At 33.7% G+C, this 26719-nt stretch overlaps 2 protein-coding genes across 2 annotated transcripts; one reads left to right on the forward strand and one right to left on the reverse strand.

The window, feature by feature from the left end:
• Positions 1-3679: 3679 nt before the first annotated feature.
• On the forward strand, positions 3680-8198 carry LOC145603659 (protein TRANSPORT INHIBITOR RESPONSE 1-like). The gene is made up of 3 exons (XM_081659607.1): positions 3680-4400; positions 6377-6869; positions 7060-8198. The coding sequence occupies exons 1-3, from the start codon at positions 3877-3879 to the stop codon at positions 7882-7884; spliced, it is 1842 nt and encodes a 613-aa protein (XP_081515733.1). The 5' UTR covers positions 3680-3876; the 3' UTR covers positions 7885-8198.
• A 3900-nt stretch (positions 8199-12098) lies between these two features.
• Positions 12099-25510, reverse strand: LOC145603642 (protein HASTY 1-like). The gene is made up of 22 exons (XM_081659590.1): positions 25218-25510; positions 24329-24430; positions 22370-22513; positions 22209-22289; positions 22013-22082; positions 21569-21639; positions 21308-21471; positions 21152-21223; positions 20822-21062; positions 19958-20020; positions 19602-19880; positions 18062-18175; positions 17720-17846; positions 17455-17624; positions 17260-17361; positions 16432-16535; positions 16062-16344; positions 15398-15642; positions 14205-14708; positions 13677-13971; positions 13354-13537; positions 12099-12632 (listed from the first exon to the last, which is right to left on the reverse strand). The coding sequence occupies exons 1-22, from the start codon at positions 25326-25328 to the stop codon at positions 12553-12555; spliced, it is 3606 nt and encodes a 1201-aa protein (XP_081515716.1). The 5' UTR covers positions 25329-25510; the 3' UTR covers positions 12099-12552.
• Positions 25511-26719: the final 1209 nt, after the last annotated feature.

A 26719-nucleotide genomic window follows, 5' to 3' on the forward strand; every position in this document is an offset into this window, starting at 1 on the left:
CCAAAATAATGGTGGATGATATCGTCTATAGTGCATGTGATTAGATGTTATAAAGATGGTCGTTCAGCAAAGGCTGTGTTGCTAAAATAAAGTGTTGTGTACTCAATATTTTTGGTCCAACAAATGAGTGGGAGTGATGTCCATTCTTATGAAATCAACCATTCACTATTATTATTTGGCTCTTTACTTTTATTCACTAACTGGATTTTATTCAAGAATTACTCTTTTTTTTTTTTTTTTTTTTTTTTTTGTGTGTGTGTGTGTGTGTGTGTGTGTGTGTGTGTGTGTGTGTATGAAAGAGAGTGGCACGTTTGGGACAAAAAACATTTGAGCATTTTACCTAAAATTCTAAGAGGGCATTTAGTTCGCCGAATGGTATGAGTTTGGAATCAGGAATTGGGTTAAAGTAGTATTGGATTTGAACTTGATACTTAATACATGTGTTTGGTTGAACTCTGGAATGGAATCTCATGCCTTAATATCATCTATTTGATACCTAAGGGAATGGAATGAGTCAAACCCACCTTCCCCCTAAGGTTTATAAACCCCATACCTCATGGATTTGATATATGGGTTTAAAATTCATACTTTTGACAACCAAACATATGGTATGGGTTTTATACCTATATTTTGCGAGCCAAACGCCCCCTAAATGGATTAGATCCAAAAAAAATTACTATTATTCTTTAGTGAAAGAGAGGCAAAGCCCCAAAGCAACAAAAATTACTATGCACATTTGGAGTACATGATTAATTACATGATGGGAGTTAATTAATACGGAGTACTCCATTGTTTATTTTTTTTATTTTTTTATTATTATTTTTATAAGATCAGTTCAGTTCACTTCAGTTCAGCTTTAATAAGTTCAGTTCAATTCAGTTCAGCTCAATTCAATAAATCAGAACAGGCCCTAACTTGTTGAAATTACAAATTACTTTTTATGTATTTCGTATGATGTAAAATAGAATTAGGCCCCGTTAACTTCACCTTATTTTTGCTGAACTGAAATTATTTTTACTAAAACAAAATTATATTTGCTGAACTTAAATTATTTTTATTGAACTTAAATTAATTTTACTGAACTGAAATTATTTTTGCTAAACTAAAATTATTTTTATGATTTTCTATTATAATTCTTCTTTAAGAAAACTGAATTTTACTGAATTGAACTTATTTTTACTTAACTGAAATTATTTCTACTAAACTGAGATTAATTTTACTGAACTGAACTTATTTTTACGGAACTGAAATTATTTTTACTTAATATTATTTTCTTAAGGTGAAGTGAACATTGCCTTACTCTACTTCTTCTGTTCTTTTTTAATAATTTTATTATTTATCTTAGGGTCTATTCTGTTCACCTTATTTTCACTTATTTCAGATTTAATAAGTTCGAATAGGTTAAGATAAGTTAGTTCAGATAAGTTCTGTGCGGGAAAAATAAGTTCTGATAAGGGTTGCCCAACTTCAAATTACTACTAAAATAAGTTTTAATAAGTTCAAATACACTGCACTTAAACATACATATCTTAACTCAACTGAATGAAACTATCTAAACTTATTTTAGTTTAATTTCGAATTGAAATTGAACCGTTTTGCTCAAGCTAACTATATAATTAAGCTAATCTCTTATATTTTTCCTGGAATAATGGAAAATAAGTTAAACATAACAGGATTTATAGATGTTAATGCTAGGGGTGACAATATTACCCGACCCGGACCTGATGGATAATCGTACGTCCACCTGGTCCAAATACATGGATGAAAATCCGATCTTAAGTGAATATTATGCAGATGGTGGATGGATCGGGTCGGATCGAGTGAAGATTCATGCAACCTAACACCCCCCCCCATCCATCCACCTGTTAAATATATAGATTAAATTAAAATAACAATAAGTTTTCAATAATTTGATGACTAATTGCAATGTTGAGGATAGAACGGTTTTTAATATTATAAAAAGCGAGCAAATTTTATGATATGAACAAAGTTTTGTTTGATTAATCATTTTCTTAGAATCTTGAATTTATTTATATATGAAACTGTAATAATGTATTTGTATAATTTTATTTCACTTGATTCATCCATAAAGGATGGGTGGATCAAATGTGGATGAAGACAAATTAGGTGATGGATTGATTGGGTGACGGATGGATTGTTATACATGGAATCTTTATTATAAACAGAGACCATACATGGAGTCTTAGAGTGTGTTCTATTCACTTGATTTTTATTTATCATAACTTATCATACCTGAAATATATGCAAATAAGGTGAATAGAACCGACCCTAAATATATATAGAGATCAAAGAATTTTATATTATAATAATGCTTCAAAGAATAAACTTATAGCAATATTATTTATTAATTTTAAAACCAACAATGTAATAATATAACTATATAAGAAACCATGCAAGTATAATTAAGTTGATGGTATTTTCCCCTCACCTTATTGTTATTCACTTATTTCAAGTCTAAATTTCCCTATGATAGCTGTGAATGTGAGTTTTATACATCCCCAGAAAGAACACCAATCTTAGGAATTAAGATTACCACATGCCAAGAATAATAAATCATGTTACAATTCTTTAATAAATTAATAGTAGGTACTCGTAGTAAACTAGTCATTCATTGTAATACAAGAAATGACCATTAACATTTGAATTATAAATCAAGCTACCTTAAATATTATAAAAATGGAAGTTTTAAAATCCTATTTTCTTGAAAAAATGTGAAAATTTATTATTTTTTCCCACAAAACAAACATATGATTGTTAAGTGTGCGAAATCTGATCAATTTATGAAGATAATTTACAGACAATTCCCCCAATTTTCTTCTAGTTGCTACATATTGGCTTTGAATACCATTCACATAATGAACTTATTTTCTGATTTATGCTTAACAAATTAAATCAAAATCACATGGGGTCATGTTAGATTTGTCGAATATGTTTTCAAAATAAATTTGTTATGAACTTTATTTCTTACTAATAATGAAAGATATGGAGTATTGTGATTTGAAATCATTAATAGTCAAGCGCGCTTAAAAAAATATGTCAACTAATAAAAGTTATAATGAAAACATAATCACTTAGTTTTCTTATGAGCTTATATTTATTTATGCAATAGAATCATGAACATATCAAATGCATATACACCAACATATTAAAGTTAGTTATTGTCAAAAATAAAGTAAAAAAAAAGAAATTCATATTAAAGTTAGGTAGAGAACAAGATATGAGAAGTAGAATACTTCCACAAAGCTATCAACTAATTTGATTTTTAACATAAAACTTTACTACACAATGTGCATATATTCACAAATTGAAAACACTATATTTGGCAACAAAAAAGAAACTAACTAAATTATCAAAGCTCTAATCATTATTTGACCCCTCTAAACCCCATAAAACCAAATCTCATTCCATAAGCAATAATAATAATCAATACTACCATAAGATACCAAATCAAAGTAAAAAAAAAAAAAAAAGGAAAAAGTTGATATTATAATCTAATTGTACTACAACCCCTAAATCATTCATTACATTACATTACATTTCATTACATAAAATAAAAAAAATATTAATTTTTTTTTAAAATTTTTTTTCCCTTTTTTGTGAGTGGGTGAAGAAAAGAAAAGAAAAAAATCCACCCAATAAATAGTGAAAAATATTGACCCACTCACTCCTCACCCAATCATCTTTCCCCCTTATCTTCTCTCTCTAAAAGTTTCTCTCTCTAAAACTCAACCTCTTTCTCTTCATCTTCTTCTTCTTCATCCTCCTACTCTTCTTTTGACTCAGATCCCATCTTTCTCTCTCCTCCATTTTCACTCCTTTGTTCTTCAGATCTTCAACTTTTTCTCAGATCTAACAATGGAGCAAGAATCCCCAGCAAAAACCCACCTCAAATCCACCTCAAAAACCACCCCATTTTCCACCCTTTGCTCCTCTTCCTTCCCCGAAGAAGTTCTCGAACATGTTCTCTCCTTCATTGACTCACACTCCGACCTTAACTCTGTCTCTCTCGTTTGCAAAGCTTGGTATGAGATCGAACGATGGTGTCGTCGTCGGATCTTCATCGGAAATTGCTACGCTGTTAGCCCTTCGATTGTAATCCGACGGTTCAGAGACATCCGATCTGTTACCATTAAAGGAAAGCCTCATTTTGCTGACTTTAATCTTGTTCCTGATGGTTGGGGTGGCCACGCTTTGCCGTGGATCGCTGCGTTTTCCGACGCTTTTCCGGCGTTGGAGGAGCTCAGGATGAAGAGGATGGTTGTTACTGATGAAGCTCTTGAGTTGATTGGGAAAAAATGGCGGAATTTTAAGGTTTTGGTTTTGTGCTCTTGTGAAGGGTTTTCTACTGATGGTTTAGCTTCTATTGCTGCTAATTGCAGGTGGGTTTTTGTTAGATCTTTCTGGGTTTTTCTAATTTTTGCTGATTTGTTTGAAGTTTTCTGCATTTCTATTGGTCATTTCTGGGTTTGACTGTTAGTTTTACTTTAATTTGTTGGTTAATTAGAGTTAATTGTATGATTTTAGTTTGTGGGTTTTGTTTAAATTTTTCTGGGTGTTATAATTTGGTGGATTTTTTTTTGATGATTTAGTTTTAATTTGCAGTACTTTAGTTCAGTTGAGTATACTTTTGGTATTTGTTTACTTTATATTTTTTTCATCATTTCAAGTAATTGACTATTGCTGTTGAATTGGGTGCTTTTGTGTATTGTATATGGATTTAAGATTTGACTTTGAGCTTTTTTTTAATGTCAACTTTTGCTGCTAGATTTGTTGCTTCTGTTGAAATTCATGGTTGATTTGGTGATTATCTTCAAATGAGATTATGCTCTTTTGGTTTTATTTAGACTTTATTGTAGTGGATTATTCAGAGATGAAGCCCATTTCCAATATTGTAGCTGTTGATGTAATTACATAGCTTCTGTTTCAGACTTTGATTATCGAATTCATGGTTTCCTTGATTATACAGGAAATAAATCAGTTTTTGTTCCTTAATTTTCACTTAAGATCTGATTTTGTTGTTGATTGCAATTATATCTATCTGGTCTAACCCCTGACTAACTGGCTTTGTTTTTCGCCGAAATTTGTGGAAAAGAAGCATTTTTGGATCTTAAATGCTGATTAGGAGACTTGATATTTTGGCTATTGGTATAAATTAAGCTTCTGGGTTCTGTTTAATTAGTTGTTAAGTATAATTATACTTAATTATTGAGAGTACATATAACTTGAATTTCACTGCTTTATCTGCTGAATTTTGTGCGGCTTTCAGAAGCTTTATAATTATCTTTATAAAAGATTTTGTGGTTCTGTACTAGTACCACTGATCTAAGGCTGAAAAAAGAAAAGGTGAGTCATCATCTGTTGGTATCATTGTCTAATGTGGTACCTTCGATAATGGCGTGAAGAAAGATTTGGATGTTTATGGGGTTGGACCACACAGTATATCTCTTTCTCCATCTCTGGGCAAGCATAGTTGCTTTCTATTTTGGATGAGGGTGATCGCTATGTTTGATTAATGCGCGTTTTCAGGCGTGTTAATTACAATGTGTGTTCTTTCTTTATGCTATAAAGCCTACAATACTTGTTTTTGTTAAGGGGAAGTCTCATACTCTTTTTTGGTTTTCTGAAATTGGAACACCTTCTTTCCGGATTTTAACTGTCACATCAATTGTTCATGTTATTACATTATTATCATGACTATTAAATTTGTTACATGGTGGGATTATTTTTCTTCTACATTTTTTTTGTGGGATCTTTCGGTATCTGATAAACTATTTTTTATTTTGGTTGGTTTCTTATGTCTAAATGCAATAAGAATATAGAATATCTGTGCATGGGTGGTTCTTAAGAATTTGAAATTATATTTAAGCTTTGGGTTATCTGAGTTGGGTCTGCATGGAAAGTCACTATCTGATATTGCCTTTACTTAGGCTTCTTTTTCTTTGTTTTATGGTCCACTATATTATGTGGTTTGTTTTCAGTTTTGGATGGTTGTATTTTGGACACTGCAGGTCCCCTTTGAGATGCTGGGTTTATTTTTATTTATTTGTTTTTGCCTTTGGGTTCCTTTATCTTTTCTATGGATTCTATAGAATAATATGTAATTGCTTGAACTTTGTGGAGTTGCTTTTCTTGCTGATGCATCACAACATCTGCCCATGAAGTTGATCGGATTCTGCTGTTGATTCCTAGGCTGCGTGAATATCTCCTTTCTTCATTCTTGATGATGATATAATATCCAATAATTATGACATGCTTCTTTTAACTGCGAGTTTAAGCTTGCAGATTGTTGTTTCTATAATAAGGTTGATTATTGAGCTTCTAATGATTGTTTTTGTGACTTGTCTAATATTTACAGGAATTTGAAAACTCTGGACTTATGCGAAAGTGAAGTTGATGATTCAAGTGGGAATTGGATAAGCCATTTTCCGGATACTTATACCTCATTAGAATCACTGAATGTCGCCTGCCTCATCTCAGAGCTGCGATTCTCTTCTCTTGAGCGTTTGGTGAGCAGATGCCCAAACCTGAAATCGCTCAGGCTCAACCGTGCAGTGCCTCTGGATAAGCTCTCAGTTCTTTTGGAGAAGGCTCCTCAGTTGGTTGACTTTGGCTCTGGCTCATTTTTGACTGAACTCAACACTGAAGGCCATGATAAAATTACCAGGGCATTTGCTGGATGTAAAGGGCTCAAGGGGCTATCTGGGCTCTTTGATGTTGTCCCTGCTTATCTTCCCGCCCTATATCCTGTCTGCTCGGGGCTCACTTCTTTGAATCTGAGTTACGCCACTATTCACTCTCCTGATCTGATCAAACTTCTCAGTCACTGTCAGAGTCTTCAGCGTCTTTGGGTATATTTTTAACTTGCTAATATCTTTTGCTATGTATTATGGAATATTGCAAGTGGCTAAAAATATGGGGTGGGTTTAGGCAAGATTTTAATAGAAAAAAGGAAATTATGCATCATGATACACCTCTTTAATGTCAGGAACATAAAGTAAATTATGCGCCATGATACTCTCTAATCAATGATCAATGCAGGTACTTGATTACATTGAAGACAGTGGTCTTGAAGTGCTTGCAGAATCATGCAAGGATCTGCGGGAGCTACGCGTCTTCCCTTCCGAGCCTTATGTTCAAGAACCAAATGTTTGCCTAACAGAGCAAGGCCTGGTATCAGTCGCCATGGGCTGTCCTCAACTGCAGTCTGTTCTTTATTTTTGCCGTCAGATGTCCAATGAAGCATTATTCACCATTGCGAAAAATCGCCCCAACCTTACCCGCTTTCGTCTATGCATCATTGAGCCCCAGTGCCCAGACTACTTAACGAATCAACCACTAGACGAGGGTTTTGGGGCCATTGTTGAGCACTGCAAGGACCTCCGACGCCTTTCATTGTCTGGTCTCCTCACTGATCGTGTTTTTGAGCTCATGGGGACCCATGCCAAGAAACTCGAGATGCTTTCCTTGGCATTTGCCGGAGATAGTGATGTGGGTTTACATCATGTTTTATCAGGGTGCAAGAACCTTAGGAAGCTCGAGATTAGGGATTGCCCATTTGGTGGAAGAGCGCTTGTGGCGAATGCAGCCAAGTTGGAGACAATGCGATCCCTTTGGATGTCTTCGTGCCAAGTGAGCTACGGGGATTGTAAACTGCTTGGCCAGAAGATGCCAAGGTTGAATGTGGAGGTAATGGATGAAAGGGGGCACCCTGAATCAAGGCCTGATGAATCCCCTGTTGAGAAGCTTTACATCTACCGGTCAGTTGTTGGACCCAGATTGGACTCACCGGAATTTGTGTGGACAATGGGTGAAGAAGACAGCAATGAGGGTCTCTTAAGAGCGGTTCCTGTTCTACATGAATAATAGCAGCCATTGGAGGGCCTCGGCCCCTGTTGAATCAGGTTTAGAGTGGTTGCACGCCACTTCAGAAGGCTAATCGGATGTTTTAGTGCCGATTGGGAAGATATATCTATCTGGGAGGGTAGGGATGTATGTTTATTGATTGTTTGTGTACTAGTATGGTGTAGCTAGGATTAGAGGAGGACGCGGTTTCATCTTGTTGATCTGCGAAACCTTTGAAATTTGTATGTATACTAGGGCTCATGGTGATCACATTCATTTCATTTCATTATTCAATGTAACTGAATAATTCAATCTTCAATAACTTTTGCAAACTATGCAAATCATTCCTTGGTTTTTTAAGCAAGATTTTTGCTAAATCTTGAACAGAAGATGCCTTTTCTTCATAATAACAGTATCTGTAAATTGAGCATTAATAACTTTGATCCTCGGATCAATGATTAAGCATATCATAAACTTTAGGAAATCATGTAGGAAACTACCCGTACCTTATAAACCGTTGTCTCGGTTCTTTTTTAGTTGATCTGCTTTGACTTTTACACTATTCACCAATCTAGCTTTGACCGTTTTTTGTGAATTATATGTAAAGAAAATATATTCAAGTGAGATTTTGTTAGAATAGTCTAAATAAGTTCTATCACAATATATAACTTTGATAATTTTTACTTAGAGAGAATTAAGGTTATTGATGATTAAAGTTGTATATCGGCAAGCGTGATAAAAGAAACTGGTCAAGTAAAATAGAATGGAGAATAAAGCATAAAACGTTGTAAAAAGTACTCCGGTAATTGTAGCTGGAGTCCAGGAATTTTTTTTTCCAGTGCTGACTAATAAGCTTTGAAAGAAACATATGCTATATTAAGTAAGCTTCACTCAAATAATCTAGGAATTAAATATGATATGAATTTGACTTCAAATACTACCTCCGCTTCGCATTATTCACAGCAAAGGAATATTTTGTATCTCACAAATAATACCTTTTGTTGCGAGTAATGCGAAACAGAGGTAGTAATCAACTCAAAACCTATATCACCAGAATATTTAGAATTTGAAATATACGAACTATTTTTTGCAAAGGCGGTCCTTGGAATTTAGATGCGAGCCCTTAATAATTACGAGTAATCATTAGGAATGTTATTCCACATTTGCAAGATTTTCCCTTTTTACGAAAGAGTCTACCCATGAATACAATTACTAGCATTAAATAGATGACAGATACAAAAGACGCTCAAAGTCAGATTAAATGTTGTTCTTTTCTTTGTCAAAAAATAAAAATGTTGTTCTTTTTTGCGTTTCTTTTGTCATTTAAAGTAATTTTAAGTTTTCATTCTTGTCAAAAATGTAAAAAAAATAAAAATAAAAGATAAATTCAAGTTTAATAATGGTTTATGACCTATTAAAGCCTGTTCACTTCAGCATAATTTCAGTTTAGTTCAATTCAGTTCAGTTCAGTTCAGCTCATTTCAGTAAATGTGAACAAGCCCTAAGTGATTATTAGGAGCCTAACTTGGATTAATTTTTTCTTCAAAATAAACTTTTATTTAAAAAAATTAAAAAAAAAAAAAAAAAAAAAAAACACTTGGATTAAATTTTTGTGGCATAAACTGCATGGGCAAGAGCAATTGGGCAACCCTTAGGACCCATTTGTCAAATAGTTATAAAAGCTGTAAATGATGAGAGGAACATACAAATGTGGCTATAATAAGTGTTCATTAATGAGTATCTACAATAATTATAGTATTGTAGTCCAATATGTCGCTTTTTTGGTGTTGTGTAAAATTTGTTGTACTTGCACAGTTGCACTACTAATTAAGAATCTACTAGTAACAACTATAGAAATGTACAATGATTAATTGTTGATGTAAATAGATTGGAAGTCGGCAATCATGACTCATGTAGGTTGATAAAAATGTCAAGCAAAGCTCATAAATGCAAAGAAATTCAGTTTATTATCCTATAGTAAAGTGAGTATTTATAGCCGACTCATGATGTCATAAAAGTTAAAAAATTATATCAGATAGTAAATCCGGGGTAGTTTTATGGTGTCATAAAATGACAATTATTAATAGGGTATAATACATCTGATGGAAGTATAAGAGCGCATATGCTTAGATTATCCCTTTAAAGTTATCTATAAATGGAAAGTGGAGCATCTACTTAGCACTTTTAATACATAGACGAATCGATTAATATCACAATTCATTAGGAAAACAAATGCCATCAAAATTAGTTGGTAATGTTTAAAGGAGGAGTCAAGTTACAACTTTCATAATTATGTTATCACAATTTGTGATGTAGAATTTCTAAGAGAACACATTAATATCTTTCTTTTAATGATTGAATTAATAGAATGATAACACCAATATGTAATAACTAATTTGGATTTCTATGATTGGTGTTATCAGAAAGTCTTGGTTCCATTATTGTTGTTGTTGTTAATCAATAGATAAAAGTTATATCTAAATTAATAACGAAAAAAGTGAAAAGAAATAAGTAAAGGGTATGATTATTTTGAATATTGATAGTTTGGTGGTAAATCCCCCACCATAAGGGTCTGTCCTCTTCAGCTTAATATCAGTTTAGTTTAATTCAGTTCAGTTTAACTCCAATCAGTTCAGTGCAGTTCAGCTCTTAATTTTCTTCTCTCATAAACAATTCATTTCAACTCTATTCAATTCAACTCCAATCAGTTCAGTTCAGTAAATCAGAACAGGCCCTAAACTCATTAATGTTGATTTGGAGCCATCTTGGGAGACCTTGGTTCATGTTCATGAATTTTATGGCTTCCTTAGTCCCTTACTTTTTCCAATTCTCTATTTCACATTTATCGAAAATCTTTAGATTCGTCAATTGGATTGAGACATTTAATTAGTCACATTTATGACATTTATGCATCGTACCTATCTAATCAGGACAAATTCATTTTCTGCTATACACTCGAGTACATCTAAAAATTAAACATATTCAAATAGTTTTATTTAAATTTTTTTTTTAAATTTTTTTTGGGGTGCAATCCAATTGGAAACTCTTTTGATTGTGCTACTGATTAATTTATATATATCATAAATTATTTAAAAAGGTACTTTACTTTCTTGCCAAAAAGAAAAGTAGAGCTAATTCAAGAAAGAAGGTATGCATGTAAACGTGTTCAATCTTACTCCTTTCGAATAAATAATTTAGGAGGCCTACTAACAAGTTAGGATAGACTTTGTTGGGTTTCAGCTCATTCAATTTAGGATATACCCTTTTATTTTATTTTTTTCATTGTAACTTTTTTAAGTGTAATAGTTAGCAAAATCTTTGTAGACTCATCCAATCTTCATTCATATAAGAAACTAGTTTTTTTGCACGAGTTTTTTTTTAAGTGATGTGACAATGAATATGACTTACTACCATATGACAAAGAAATGCATGTTAGGGTGTTAGAATTCAAATAAATTTTTTGGAAGGACGGTTTTATGAGCCGAATTTTGATTTTTTACATGTTCCTTGGTTTTTATGTACTTCAATACTCTTTTGGTTCATATAGCCGACTCTACTAATGAGACTAAGACTTTGATTGATTGATTGATTATTTTATTGTAATTATTATGATGTATGGTGGAGGCAATGTGCCAAGTAATGAGCAAAGTCATAACAGTGAAATTAGGCAAAGTCACTAGTATTGAAAGGGATGTAATTGAAAGATATGTTTATGAAGTCAAATTAATGTATGGATAACAATCTCAAGATTGTAACCTGACCCATTTACCATGTGTATACTACAATGAATTATTATAGACTATAAAGATCATCACATAATCAGTTAGGGGATCATGGGTACATAATTCCATTTTAAGAGAGTGACGCGTGGCGAATTAATGTTTAATGAAGAGAGATTCATAGTACTTATTTTTCTTACCCTAAGAAAATTTAAGACGGCATATTATAAATATAGATTTCATAGATTAGATTGCCTAAACATCTAAAAGTTCAGAAATTCGTAATTTTGAGAATTTCTATCACTCTAAAAATACAATTTTTGTCCTCAATTCGAATTGACCAAGTAGTATTTCATTTACTAGTATATCTAAGTATCTAATATATCCCATTTCCATCCCTAAAGATCTTTGCACCAAACATGCTCTCTCTAATAACAGGCCTTCCCTCCACATATTTTCATCGACAATAACTATGACCGTAACACAGATCACACCATGAAGGTTAAATACTCGAGATAATGCAAACTTATAAGCTTTACAAATGATAAAATAAACAAAATAAGGCCCTGCAATTACACTACGCTAGAACAGTTCTAAGCTCAGATGCCGATTATCCAATCCCTTGTTCAAAAACCTAAATTAAGTTAGCCTACACTTTTAAGCTCAAAAGATTTTATGTACTATGAAATTACAACATGTATCAAAACTCTGCTGTGAGGTAAAGAATGTGATAACAAGGTCCGTTTAAACTGATTATCAAGATGAACAGATATAGAAGATCACACACGCAGGGTTTAGATGTCGCAAGAATTCACATCAGAGGTTACAGCATCTGCCTTCTGATGTCAAAAAAGATAATATATGATGCCCCAACATGCGCTCAAAACTCGACTTCTATACTGTATTCTGTAAATTCTGACTTAAACGGATGAAGTTCCTCTGTACAAAATTAATGATTTATAACCAGCACTCACATGATTGCAGCCAATCCTATAGCATCCCTATCTTCAGTTCTGGTATCTAAAGTGCTACTGGTGGCCCGAGATCTCACTGAAAAATAGTTTTAAGCAGATAATCACTTCAACTGACAATTTGACTTTCTCAGAGAAAAAGAGTTCTTTACCATCAAATTAAAATTTATAGTGTTTCAAAAAAAAAAAAAAAAAAAAAAAAAAATTAGAATTTATGGTAGCACTTATGCACAAAGATTATTCTGAAAACCACACCAAGTGAGGAGTCTATTCTGAAAACCCATCACTAAATCAAATATATCCACCCTTCGATTTTACTTTGTATCTAGTCAACCAAACAAGCCCCTGAGTTTCGCTATACACCCCAAACCCCCCCCCCCCCCCACCCCACCCCCCCTTAAGTTTTGATCTTCCCTTGGTTGTTTAATTCAAATAATTCCCCCAAGTGAAGATATAATTTATGATAATTTTTTTCATGCTAGGCGGATTTTAATCAATTTTCCTATGTATAAACGCCAAGTTCACCTAAACAATATCTCATGCAGGCTAAAACTATGAATTATACCCCACATTTGTAATAAAGTATCTGCTATGTTTGACCTTGTCATCTTGAATAAACAGCAAGCCCTTTACACAGGCACATCTGTGCAAAATCATAAGGTTACTCCATGGATCCTTTCTTCCCCTTCTTTTCTATTATTGTAACTTCAACGTGATGGTTCAATTATATATGAATAAAGGCGAGCGCAAAGCCAGGGGGTGGGGCATAAGAGGAGAGGGAGTGGGAAGCACCGAATTACCTGTCACATTTGTGATAACATTGACACTCTTTTGAGCACCAAGTGCTTTTAGCTTGTTTCCAGTTCCCAGTAAAAGCAAGCTTTTCATATGCTGCTTTTGCTCCTTGGGGCTTGCTGTCTTGGCCAAAGCTTCCTCAAAAGCAGCTAAATCTTGAGGGTTAATGCAAGGAAGCGTCGACAAAATCTGAATAAAGCCAAAAAAAAAAATAAATAAAGAGAGAGAGAGAGAGAGATCAACAAAAGTTTGTTGGTATTAAGGCAGGTGTTTTAAAATCAAATTACTTCACCAAAGCACCAGAGAATTATTTATGATCTCAACTCACCTGCCTAGGTGCGGGGTTTCTATCTGCTAGATAGAAATAAATCTCACGACATAGACTAACCAGATCCGAGCTTACGAAAGCATTTGATTCAAGGGCCAAACCTTGGATAGCTGCATAGAACAAGTCTTTGGAAACAAAATCTCGAAGTTCCCCGTTATTTGTTGAAATACCCAAAACAACAATAACACCACAGAATGAACAAAGTTTTGCCATAGCTTCACTATCTGTCCATTTAAAAGCATCCAGACATAAATGCAGGGCTGGGACGGCTAAGGTTTGGTGCTTCAATAGAAAACTGCATGTAACAAAAGATGAGAGGCGTGTCAAAATAATAAGAAGTAAAGAGCCTTATGTTGTGGACTATGTGGAGCTGAGAACAATTATAACATTTAATTAGGTGCCCAATAATGCTTCCAATCATTGTCTAGAAGCATTGAGACAAATACAAATATTGCATATATAGCTATAATTCCATTTCGTTGAGCAATATATTACTGATATTGTAAAAAAAATTAAAATATTGCATACCTAACAGCGGAAGAGGAGGCTAATACATCTAAATCCTTCAAAGAGGAAGCATCAAAACGAGTAATATGGCCTGAATGATCCAAAGAAGGAAGACCAACATTAAGTGCAGGAGAAGCCAATGCTGACAATATCCCACATACTTCACGAGTTAAATCACGAAGCAGCTTCTCCTCCATTACTTCTACTTTCAGATCTGACCCTCCAAGTACATTGCAAACATCTGGAACCTTTGCCCTACCTTCATTTAAAAGACTTGACCATGAGGAGCTCAGAGATGGCTGAGCATAATGAAGTATTGGGTGTAGAAGTTTTTCCAGCCATGTCCCCCATAACTCCGGAGGGCAAGACTTGATTAAAGGGATGATGACCAAATGAATGAGCTGCTTCAAATGCCTGTATTCCATTGACTGCAAATTCTCCATCAGAGCTTGAACCACGGAATCGATATCCAAACTTCTGAAAAAAGCATCTCCTATAGTAGTAGATAAGCCCACGACATCATACCTAAAAATGGCAAGGGTTATAGGTTAAGAATAACTTCAAATTCATAAAATGTATGCATGTGAAAGTTGATAACATTGGAAGAATATTGATTGGGTATATCAAATAGACAAACACAGTCTATGCACATTGGACTCCAAGTAAAATCTACTACAATTTATACCAATAATAATAGTTTCCTGGTTTTAAGTTTAGACAAAAGTTGACTTTCTCCACGATGTCAAATGACTATATAGCATGGTTAGTGATAACAACATCAAAGTCTCCTGAAAATGACAGCAGGTACATAGACATCCTTTCCTTATATAATACTCCCTCCTTCCCTTATAGTTTGCCCAAGTTTCCTTTTAATCCTTTTGAGTGTGCCACATACTATGAATAGCTGTGAGGGACCACAACTTCATTCTCATAATCATCTGCTACATTAAGTCCCATCATTTTTATCTCTCATCAACTCCACGTCTCCACCCAGTCAAAAATAAAATAACTAACAAAATCCCAATGGGACAAACAAAAATGGACAGAGAGTACATATGAGTGGGCATTTTCTGTTTCGATTAAGTCAAAAAACGCCTCTATCACCGATTAGTAAACAATGAGGACAATGCTTAGAAAATGCAGTAACAAAACAGGGTCACCTAGGAAAAACCCCAAAATTAAAGATTATGCATAAACTTCAGTGTGCAACATACCCACTGTCTCTGATACCTCTTAACCAATTACGTATGTCTTTTTCATTTGGCTCTCCATAGGAATCCTTGCTCATATCTGTCAATGATCCGTCAGCAAAGCCCAAAGGAGCTTTTTGAGCTTTTGTGTTCACTTCTCCAAGAAGACTAATACGTTCTATATCACTCATGGTAAGTGCAGCTTTCACTTCTCCTGGTAATGATTGGACCACGGCAGGAGACCAAAGTGAATGCATAGCACGGAGAAGCTGCAGCAAGACAAATTTTCCTTGCATTAATTAGATCATGTAGATTATTTTATATGCAGATGCAATACATGGATAACTATAGTTCTCCGCCCTGAATTAGATTCTTAAGAACTAGACACAACTTACAACAATACTGTTGCACAGTAACTGTCTGCAATTACTATTTCAAATAATTTTACATCTTTTTTTTTTTTTTTTATTTTGAAGAAACTTTTTACATCTTTTTCTAAACCCCCAAAATAGCAATGAATAATATTTGTAAAAGGGAGCAGGTTTTTTTTTTGTTTTTTTTTTTTTTTAAATTTAATTTTTTTTATTTTATCAATTTTTTTATGAGGCCACAATTTCTCTTTTTTTTTTTTAAACAGAAATGAATACATGAAGAGCCACTTGAGTTCAAATCTTGTGGGAGAGCATACTTTTAGAAGAGGTGGCAACATCCATGTCAAATGAGGAGCCATTGGTTGCAAAGGTGTTCCAGCTAAGATATTCTGCAAATTATTCTTCCGGATTCCAGATCTCTTAAGTGCCCTCTCAAAGAAAGTTACAGTATGGAAAATGGACCACATTAATGGTGTATCCGCACACAAACGAACAAAACCAGATGGATCAGACAAATAAGCATTTTGCCAATCTTGCTGGATCCACTGTTTACTCAAAGGTTCAAGTAACCAAGCTAAAACTTCTTGCTGCTGCTGAACACTGTAGCGAATACAATACTTTACCCATCAATACAGAAAATTACACAACAAATTCATATATTAAGTTAAATGCAGATGAAGTAATTACCCAGCAGCAGAAGCCATAATAAGAAATGCTTCACCAAGAAGATTATGTTCTCCACGAAGCAGACGTCCCTCATTTTGCAACTGACCCATCATGTCTGCTATCCCCTGTAAGAAAGCAATATCTATCTTGTTTAAATACAGCATGTATTTTCTATGACTTCCAAAGATATTTTCCTCTCGATTGACAAATGATTATAAACTATAACACACTTAAAAAAATCACTGGCAAAAGCATGCTTGAAGAGTTATAGTTACCGCCAAAAAAAATAATGTAGGAAAAACGTAATTATAAAATCCATTAAGAAATACAAAACTCATGTATTTTAGCAGTAACCTAAACCAAATCCGAACAAAAAAGTGGGTTCTTACAAGGAATGCAGTGTCATCAAAACCCAACACGATCAAGGCTTTGATCTCTCAGCCTGAAATAAGGAGTTCTGGTCTGAATTTTCTAAAGTCTGGTCTGGTCTTAATTTTTCTGATTTGATCTGGTCTGATCTAACTAAACTTTGACCTTGGTTGTACACTTGTACATCAATGTATAAGAAAAAACATTATCAAGTGGAATCTTGTTAGATTCATCTCAACGTGTATTTTTCCAAACATATAAATTTCATAATTTTTACAATTACAAAATCAAAACAGTATTAAGAAGATATAATCTGATCTTGTCTGAAATTAACTGATATGGTCTGATTTAGAAAAAGTAATATGGAGTAAGTAATAAGAATAAGGAGAAGAGAACACAGCCTAATTTTCTAGGGAGGTTCACTTCCAATCCAAATTTCTTCTTTCCCTAATTTGAAAAGGAGAGCAGACCAAGAATCACCTTCATGTGAGGCAGCAAACTTTTGTCAGCAACTTTGGCAATTCGGATAAAAGATGTACAGATCTGCAGCCTAGCATGTCGGGAACTGTTTGTAGAAGGATCCTGCAAAAATTATAAAACACTTACCAGATTAAAAAAAATCCGAACATACAATAATCCAGCACAATAATTGGAGCCAAAAGATAAAGGAAAAACCTTAACAATAACAGGAAGGGAAGTCAAAAGCTCAAAAAGCTTATTAATTACAGCACCAGCTGCATTAGGGTATACTTTCAAAAATGGACCCAATGAGTGCATATAGTGGCCAAGGACTTCCACAAACGAAGGTTCAGTCCACTGTAAGGTAAGCAGCTGCTGCAGAAGACCTTTAATTTACAAAAATTATAGATAATTTTAGAAATTTTTTTTTGCTGGATTAAAATTGCACTAACTGTAAATATTTGAAGAGTTGAAGTATAACCTTCAAATATCCTACACAATGCAAGTTGAATTTCCGAGCTACCACTAGCAAATTCATCTGACCCATCAAAAACCGCGACAACAACGTTTTCTAAGGCCAATTGCATGCTCTCCAGTATGGCTAAATCCTGAAATGAGAAAAGTCAGCTAAATATTTTTAAATATACTTATTGTGAAGACACTATGACACGTGTCCTACAATGCTCCTCCAAGTTTTCTTTCTATAGAAGATGCATGTTGTCAGAAAGAGAAGAATACTATACAAGGATATTGTCTGTGAGTAAAATTAACTAAGAAATGAAATTTTGGAGAATGTTATATATATATAAACATATAACCCTACCTGAGTTGGCACTGAAGAGGATACTAAGCTCTGAATAATCATGATTGTTCTCTCAGACACCCTTGTAGCAGCAACTATAGGCTTGTGATTAGAAACAAACCGAATAAGCTCCATCTAACAAATGGTAAAATGTCAATCAGATGAAAGGAAATTGCTAAAAGAATGAATGGACAAAATGAACCACAGACAAGAAACATAGATTATAAGAGAACCGCTCAATCAACTTGCATGTTGCAAACTTAATACAACAGAAGGCCCATGTCAACTTTAATATATTTAGATCACAGTCTCCAGAAAGTAGTGGTCCTAGTGTATACATATTTTGGTCATGTGTGTGTCCTGGCTCAAAATGCTACTAGGATGTACGGAGTAATTGAGTAAGTAAAATGCTTCTATTATTTTACATTAACTTAAATATGTAAAGATAACGCTCCTAATAATACTGTAAAGGAAACCTACATGACTGTTGAGGGAATCTCAACAAGATATAGCTAAAAGATAGCAATGTCATTCAGTCTCAGATTTTTTAATCCACCACTGTTTCCAGCTTTATTTCACTATCTCGTATGCCACAATGTCGGTGTGAGTGCAGACAGCAAACAGTGAGACATGCCCACCCATCAAACTTGACCTCTTCTTTTATTAGGCTGAAGATTCTGCGCATAATTCAGTTTTGTAAAGACAACCCATGGAGAATAAAAATTTCTTGATTATCAATAGTGATGAAGTGGCTCAGGTTACATGCAAGTATAAGTAGCTACATGGGCAATCTGCTCCAACCGGATGATTTCATAGATGCCACTAGCTACGAGGATTATGTTACAGTCAACAAAGTTGGGATTAAAAGAGAGAAACTCAAGAGACAATTATTCTTCTGTCGCCTATATATTATAAAATAGCTTACATTAAGAATTCCCATTACGTGCTGATGTAGATGTACAACAATGCTCATCAACTGCTCTTTGGTTATTTTTGCTCTGAAACCGTAAGTTATTCAGAGATTTTATTCATCAATGATTTCTGTTTTTTTAGTCACTGCTCCTTGTCACAGCCTCATGGATTAGATTTGTCTATCTAGCATAATTTTCCGATAATAACTAATTTTATGGATAGATTTCACAGCATTGTTTTTTAGAATGTGTATTTTGTTATCTATCCACCAAGGTTAAATACGCATATAAGAGATGACCCAACTTCGTTTAAGATTTTTTTTTTGAAACACAATTTTGTTTAAGATAGAGCATATGATTGGAACGAAATGCTTTCATACTTTTCACAGTATTCTCTCAAGAATTTGTGTTTTTGTTACAATTACTTTAATATCCCTAAGCTCAGACCTTGATCCAGGGGTATATGACATCAACTTTTGTGAAGATATAATTCAAAAGCAAAACTAAAGCAGTTCTGCCTTCCAGATAACTAGTGAACCCGTTTCCTCTACATGCTACGAGTGAAAAAAAAAAGGCACTCATAAATTTTCAGCAAAAAAGATACTAGGAACTTATCATAAAGGAAAAAGATGAAGCTTCACATTACATACCAGCTTAGAACGGTACTGTCCAAATTCTCCTTTGCCCTCAAAATCATCACTCCACATTTCTAAAGGTCCAAAAGAATGTGCTGTCTCGGGATGGACCTTTTCTTTTCTAAGAAGACGTGGGAAGGATGTGTCTAGAATTGCACCACAACAATCATCATTGATAAAATTTAAGATATTACTCTTCTCGCTTTCAGCCTGTCCAGAGCCAGCAGAACTGTTTACTGAACCATCTCCAGTTGCATGAGCTTTTGGCTTTGACAGTAGATCTCTCATTAATGTCTAGAAGGAAGCATGAGTTCTTGGTGAGTGAAGATCTAAAATGAAAATTACACAATGAGGTCGAGTTTTAAGCATACCAGCCAGAAAGGCAGTGACTGGCAATGGAGGGCCAGTTTATAATGTTGGAAGTACCCCAGCATCTGCAAAGATAAAAATGTCTGAAGTAAGCATCAACTATTAAACAGTAGAAGTATTAAGTGTATAAAATACAAGACTACAAAAGATCATGATGCTCTGCTCTATGATGGGTAAGCAACAATATATAATGTATAAATCAAAATTTGCTCTGTTCTTACGCAGTTTTAAAATTCCCCTTGTTTATTATCCTCTTTGGAGAACATCAACTTCTAAAACATGATTTCTTTTTTATTGACATACTTTAAATATATTGCAACAAATTGAAAAATCATATAACCAAAATTATTAGATAAAATAATAGAGATCGTGAAAAATGGAACCTATTCTCTGCAATATAATATAGATAATCGGAGTATTAGATTGTTTATAAAAAAAAAAAAAAAAAATCAAAGAGCTGGCTCAAGGTTTTTTGTGCCTATAAAGAGCAGGATGAAGTCTCAATATATACAGATTAAAAAGGCAATACATAATAATTATATTGGGGACACTTTTAAATTCAAGTAACTGCTTTTAAAAATTGAATAAGGCACCAGCAACATAGTACCATCATTTTTTTCTTTCTAGTGTGGTTTTTTGCTGGGTATGATGGATTTTTATCCTTCATACCGATAATCATACTTGTGATACTGATATATTTTACTAACACAGTCTGATTGTTTGACTAAAAAAAGTCTGGCTACACAAATGAGCCCCTAATTACTCTTAAACTCAAAGGAGATTTGACCATATTTGTCCATTATAAATTTTATTTCCCAAAAATAAATATGGAGCTTATAACTTAGGTAAGCAGGAGAGCAGCTCACCTGTTCAAGATAAAAAAAAAGTATGTTAGTCTTAGTATCGCTAGAGATGCACATCAGATTTGTTGAACCCAGAGAAACCATGCACTCGCATATTAACTCTGCAAACTCAAATTCACTGTCATCAACGGCCCCACTACCCAAGCTTGATTTGTGAAGGAAATCTTTGGAAACATTCATCATAGTCTCAAAGATACTGCGCACTGCAGAATCGAAAGCCGGAGACGCATCAGCTGGTCTCTTCCTGCAATTCACAGGCTTAATAACATTCAATTGATACCCTAGTGACATTATAGATTAGCCCTAAAAGCGATTAAGGAGCTCACAGCATACCTTGCAGAGACAAGTTTGAAGAACTCACAAGCATGAAGACGAAAATCTGGAGAAGTAAGCAAGCAGCCACACCTGTAGTACACAATTTGTAAGAAGAAAAAGGTATCAATCTCAGCCCACAGCTAGTTAAGAAAAACTTCATTACAGTTACTTTACCCGTAGATTATGGCATATTTGCCAAGATCAGGCAATGGAGCCCACTCAGCATAAGCATTTATTGCATTCAAAGTTGCTGTAACTGTAGCTGCATGCTGTTTTGCAATGTCTAGATGCTGCTGATTAGCCTCATTTACTGCAGCTCCAAAGTGCCTCTCTAGCAACTACACAAGTATCATAAAAATGAGACACTTGCAAAGTGATGCTTATGAACTTTGACCCTAGAAAAAAGTTGTATACTTCTTATTCTTTTAAACTTACTGTGTATAGCAAAGGTAAGATTTCTGGCAGAGATTCAGTCAATCCACGTAACAAAAGCCTACGCCGGTCACCTATTGATTTTTGGTCCAAAAATAAGTGGGGAAAAAAAGTACAAGTTAAATTTACATTCTGCAAAAATAATTCAAAATACGAGAAGAATTATACCCAATACTTGAAATAAAGAAAAACCTATACTATCTGACATGATTTGGTAGCTCTAATACCAAAAGTAACAGAACATATTGCTTAATCATTTAATGCACAAACAACTTCAATTTGCTTATGCGACAGAATTCATGAATCTAACTTCAGAGCAACAACCCACCCCACCCCCCCCCCCCCCCCCCACCCACCTTAACCCATAAGCAATATTAACATTTGACAAAGCAGTAGTTCCCAGGTGAAGTGAATGAATGGAAAGAAATTGAGCTTCTCCGTCATTACCTTCTAAATCTTCATTATGAACAGTAATATCTTCAGGAAGCCACCTTAGCATCATTGACACCAATTCGGCCTATAAACACATTAAGAAATTAATAACTAATGCGTACTGCTAATTTTATTCACAGAAGAAAGAGGAACATAAAAACAAATTTAAAACAAGGAGCTAAAAAACGACAAAAGTAATCAGGAGAATCACTTGAGAAGGGCCATTGTTAGAGAGGGCTGCAACCGAGGGGAATAACTCCTGCAACATATTCGGGCCTTCTCTCCTTACTATCTGTAAATGGAAAATGGGATGAGTAACTACACTCAAGTCAGACTGCACCAAATACAAATCAAAGAAAGTTCAGTTGAAACCTCTGCCACAAGAGCAGCTGTCTGACTTCTTAAAGCCCACTCCTCGCATGGATCCGCAACCTGAGACATCAGGTCAACAGCGATGCTTGCAAAGTTGTGACGTTCCATTGGATTCAATTCTTCCCAACGTAGCCTTACCAGATGCTACAAATCATCAAACAAAATCAGAGCAAGTTCATATACAAGTTGGTATTTGGAAACTTGATTTATAGAAGATTATTAGATTAGGCAGTCAAACCTTTTGGAAGGACAAGAATCACATATAAGATGAACAAAAGTGAAAGCCCCTTAGCAACAGATATGACAACAAATCAACTTCTATTTAAAACTTGCAACTGATAAGCCCTTGCACCAGATATAGCGTCAACAACTTCTAACTTAAGCATGCTAAGTTACTTAAGCATGCTAAGTTACTTAAGCATGCTAAGTTGAATACAATCTTCATAATACAAATGATCAAATTTCCTACTGCTGAAAGCACACCAATACAGTATCCCCTCAATGCTATTAGTCCTATGTAATAAATAAAAACAAAAAGGGAAAAATTTGCGATATCTGGCTTATCAAGAGAGCCAGTCTACAAAAACTTGAAAAAGCACAAAGGGGCATTCAAAAATAAGGAACTCTGAGAGCTATTAGAGGATAGAGGAGTAGTAAGCTGTAACCATTTTAATACCGTGACCGCATCCTACTCACTGACAGATTCTTTTGTATGGTGCCAGTAGGAACAAGCAAAATAATATAGGCTATTGACATCTCAACTTATCTTAATAGTTAATACCATTCAATCAATCACAATACTAGATTCATGTTAGAACCTTTATATGACAGATTAGGAAGTTTAATTATAAGCTTCATATTTCAACCTATACAACAACATAAAGTTGAATAGGCAGATTGGTTTCCCAATAGGTATATACAGAAATGAATATTGGAAAACCTGTTAATCCAATTGTTATATCTTTAGGCCAAGTTTCAGGATCATTGGATATTATCCTAGACATGTCTTGCTAGGCCATGACTTCTAATAGGATGTTACGGAATACAGAGTAACTAGTTAGCTACAAAAAAGGTATAAATATAGAAGCCTTACTTTATTTCTAGACTAAGTAATGAATTGCATATCATTAATAAAACTCAACCAGGTTCTACTCCAGCCTTTTTATAATACCATATCTGACCAGCTAGATTTACAAACCCAATGAGCTGAAAACCTTTGACATCAGGACAAGATATTCCTTATTATGCCATATTATGAATAATATCTTTATCCAATGCTGTACATTATATTGCAAAGAAGTCTTCTTTTCCTTGAACAGAGAAAGACCAAAAGGTTCAAAACTATGGCCACGTCGCTAATATCTTTAACAGGGTACCTTAATTTGCTTTATATATTTATAGTTGTCTAATCCTAAAAGAACAACTTCTTATTGAGTTAGATACACAAAAAGTAATAACAAAATTGTGAAGCCAGTAGCAACATTCCAATATATGTATGTATGACAACTTTTGTTCTCGAAGACAAGCTGATATAGGTGAGGGGCTTTCCACAATCCTGCATATATTTCTGATATTCACGAGGAAGAAACTATCATCATGATGAATAGATGTACGCATATCATTTGGACTTATTATTTCCCAAGATCAATATTCAAAACTCAATGCTCCCACTTCTGCTGAAGATGCCAATACCAGCTTATAGATTACGCTTGAGTAGTATTACCAATTTTAGCATAGGTTTGAACTACCATTTGGTACATACAACAAGTTTTGAAAAAAAATCAATTGACAAACTTTGGTTTTGTATTCATCTACAATCAATGTCACTACAGTACTGATCTTAAAGGAGGTAAGCATTGTACAATGACTTCCATCTACTGCAAAGTTGACGTAACTGAAGGAGAGGATTAAAATTAAATAAACTAGACAAATACAGGTGGAAAAGAATCTAACAACAACCTGAAGCATTTTGAACGCCTGCAGCCGTATTTCAGAAGACCACTCCTTCTTAACTAAAATGATGGACGTACTAGCCAAGATACGTATATCCCCTGCTTTAAACTGCAAAAAATGAAACAGTTCATGGCTATTACACAACCAAGGAAAAGAATTTCAAAACAGCAAGCAGCACAGACTTAAAAGAGGTCAATTGAAGAAAGACATTCAGTCTTATCCTTAAACAAGAGTAAGATGAATCCACAGTTCAAAGAAATTGTCATATAATTTTAACAAATGCAAAATTTTCCACAGAAAAGGACAACATTACAGAGTTTTTCAATAACAACATACTCAGTCTACAAATGCAGATAGAAGTTTGATCCAAGCAACATACATGATACATGCATCACATATATCATTAGTTTGAAGGTTTAAACCAAATTTTAAGCATCAAAGAAAAATTGTAACAAAAACTAGAAAACATACCACCCACAACTTTGTTTGAATATCTCTGAATCCATATTAAGTGAAATCATTAATTCATTTATATAGTGCATACTCTAAAATTTTATTTTATTTTTTTTAAAGTATGCTTAAATTATCAATCAGCTACCATAATTTCAAACATCAAAGTCTCAAATTAGGGCTAGAATGATCCTTACATACCCATAAAATGCACAAAAGGGGTTCCACAAATTTGATCAAAAAACCAAACTTTAATCAATTTCATCAACACACTCAAACACATCAAGAAAACTGAAATGGGTAATTACAAAATACAACAATAGGTATCAAAATCAACAGTTCATACATTCAAAATTCAACAATTCGATCATAATCAAAATTAAAAATTCGAAAAACAAAAAAAAACAAAATTTACAACTCAAAAAGCAAAGTTCAGAGATAATACAGATTCTAAGTAAGCAAAGGCAGCCCTGCGAGTATCTGGGGTAGAGCTCCAATCAAGAGCAGCGGTTATGGCTTGAGCTACATTGTTTGCTATGTTACCACTTTCTTCCATTATTTTTTCTTTTAATAATTTTTGTATTTTTTTGGGTTATTTTTGAGAGAATCAAATAGGGTTTTTTTGGGTACCCAAATTAAATTAATGCAAAAAAATTAAAAGGGGTTAGATTGAAGAAGAATTTGATTTGATTTGGCGCAAAAGAAAGCACAAATACCCTTAAACACAGAAGAGAGAAAAGAGAGTGTCTGGAAATTGGAGTAGAACAAGGAAGGAAGGAGAAAGTGAAGCAAAGTGGTTTATTTTGGGTATTTATAATGTAATTAACAATGTTTTTGAAGTGAATAAAGCATTCATAATTATCATTATTTTCAGGAAACGGCACATTATTATTTTAATAATTATGGCCTAAATACAACTCAATATGTTTCCATAATGCACCATTAGATTAGTATAATTAATGTATCGAAGTCTTGGTCTAGTGGTTAATATTGAGGGTTTGTGTGCTTATATCTCCGTTACATATAGGCTTTTTTTTTTTTTTTTTGACAGATCATATAGGCAAGTTTGTTCAGCATAAAACACGAGAAATTATCAGAATAAGCAGTGTTTTATCAATGGAGGGATTACTCTATGGTCATAAATATATAAATCATCTCACCTCTCCATAATTGTAAATAAGCAATTATTGTGAAAGATTTATGTGTAATTACAATAATTATGACTTTATTATATTTAATTTATTTTGTTTAAATGTAAACAAGTCATCAAGATCACTCCATTAGGAAAGATATCATTTTTATTTTATTTTTTTAAGGAATGATAACATGAGAATTTTATTTTTTTTTATTTATAATAATAGAATTCGCACTTACCACCCATCTAATAACCCTATTCTACAAGTAAAGTATAAATTGGGAAAGATAAATTACATAAATTCCACATATCAAAGATTCGCATCAAATAAAAAAAAATAATAATAAAAAAAATTGATATCATATACGATACCAATACAAGATAGATATATTAATTATAAATTTCCGGATATCTGAAATACGTAGTATAAGAAATCCAATACGATTTGGATATCCAATTTGATGTGAAAAATATCTGAAATTCTACAGGATTTGGATATCTAATATTGGATATCTAATTTGATGTCCACATCTGATAGATATTCAGATATCAAATATTGGATATCTAATTCGATGTTCAATTCAAATCCAATATTCAAACGACTAAAACATAGGCTAATTTTGCCTTTATTTCAAGTTTTTTTCTCTACTTTTGTATTGACGTGCATGTCATGGTGTTGAATAAAAAATGTAGTGTTTGCATAATGAAAGTTTTAGTAACAACTTAGTCCAAAAGATTGTGTGTGTTACATATGAAGAAATAAATTAACAATTTTCACGTCCAAAATATTAAACACGTTGGATATTAACCAT

Source organism: Chenopodium album, chromosome 22 (genome assembly GCF_948465745.1).
Source record: "Chenopodium album chromosome 22, dcCheAlbu1.1, whole genome shotgun sequence".
Taxonomy (NCBI): Eukaryota; Viridiplantae; Streptophyta; class Magnoliopsida; order Caryophyllales; family Amaranthaceae; genus Chenopodium; species Chenopodium album.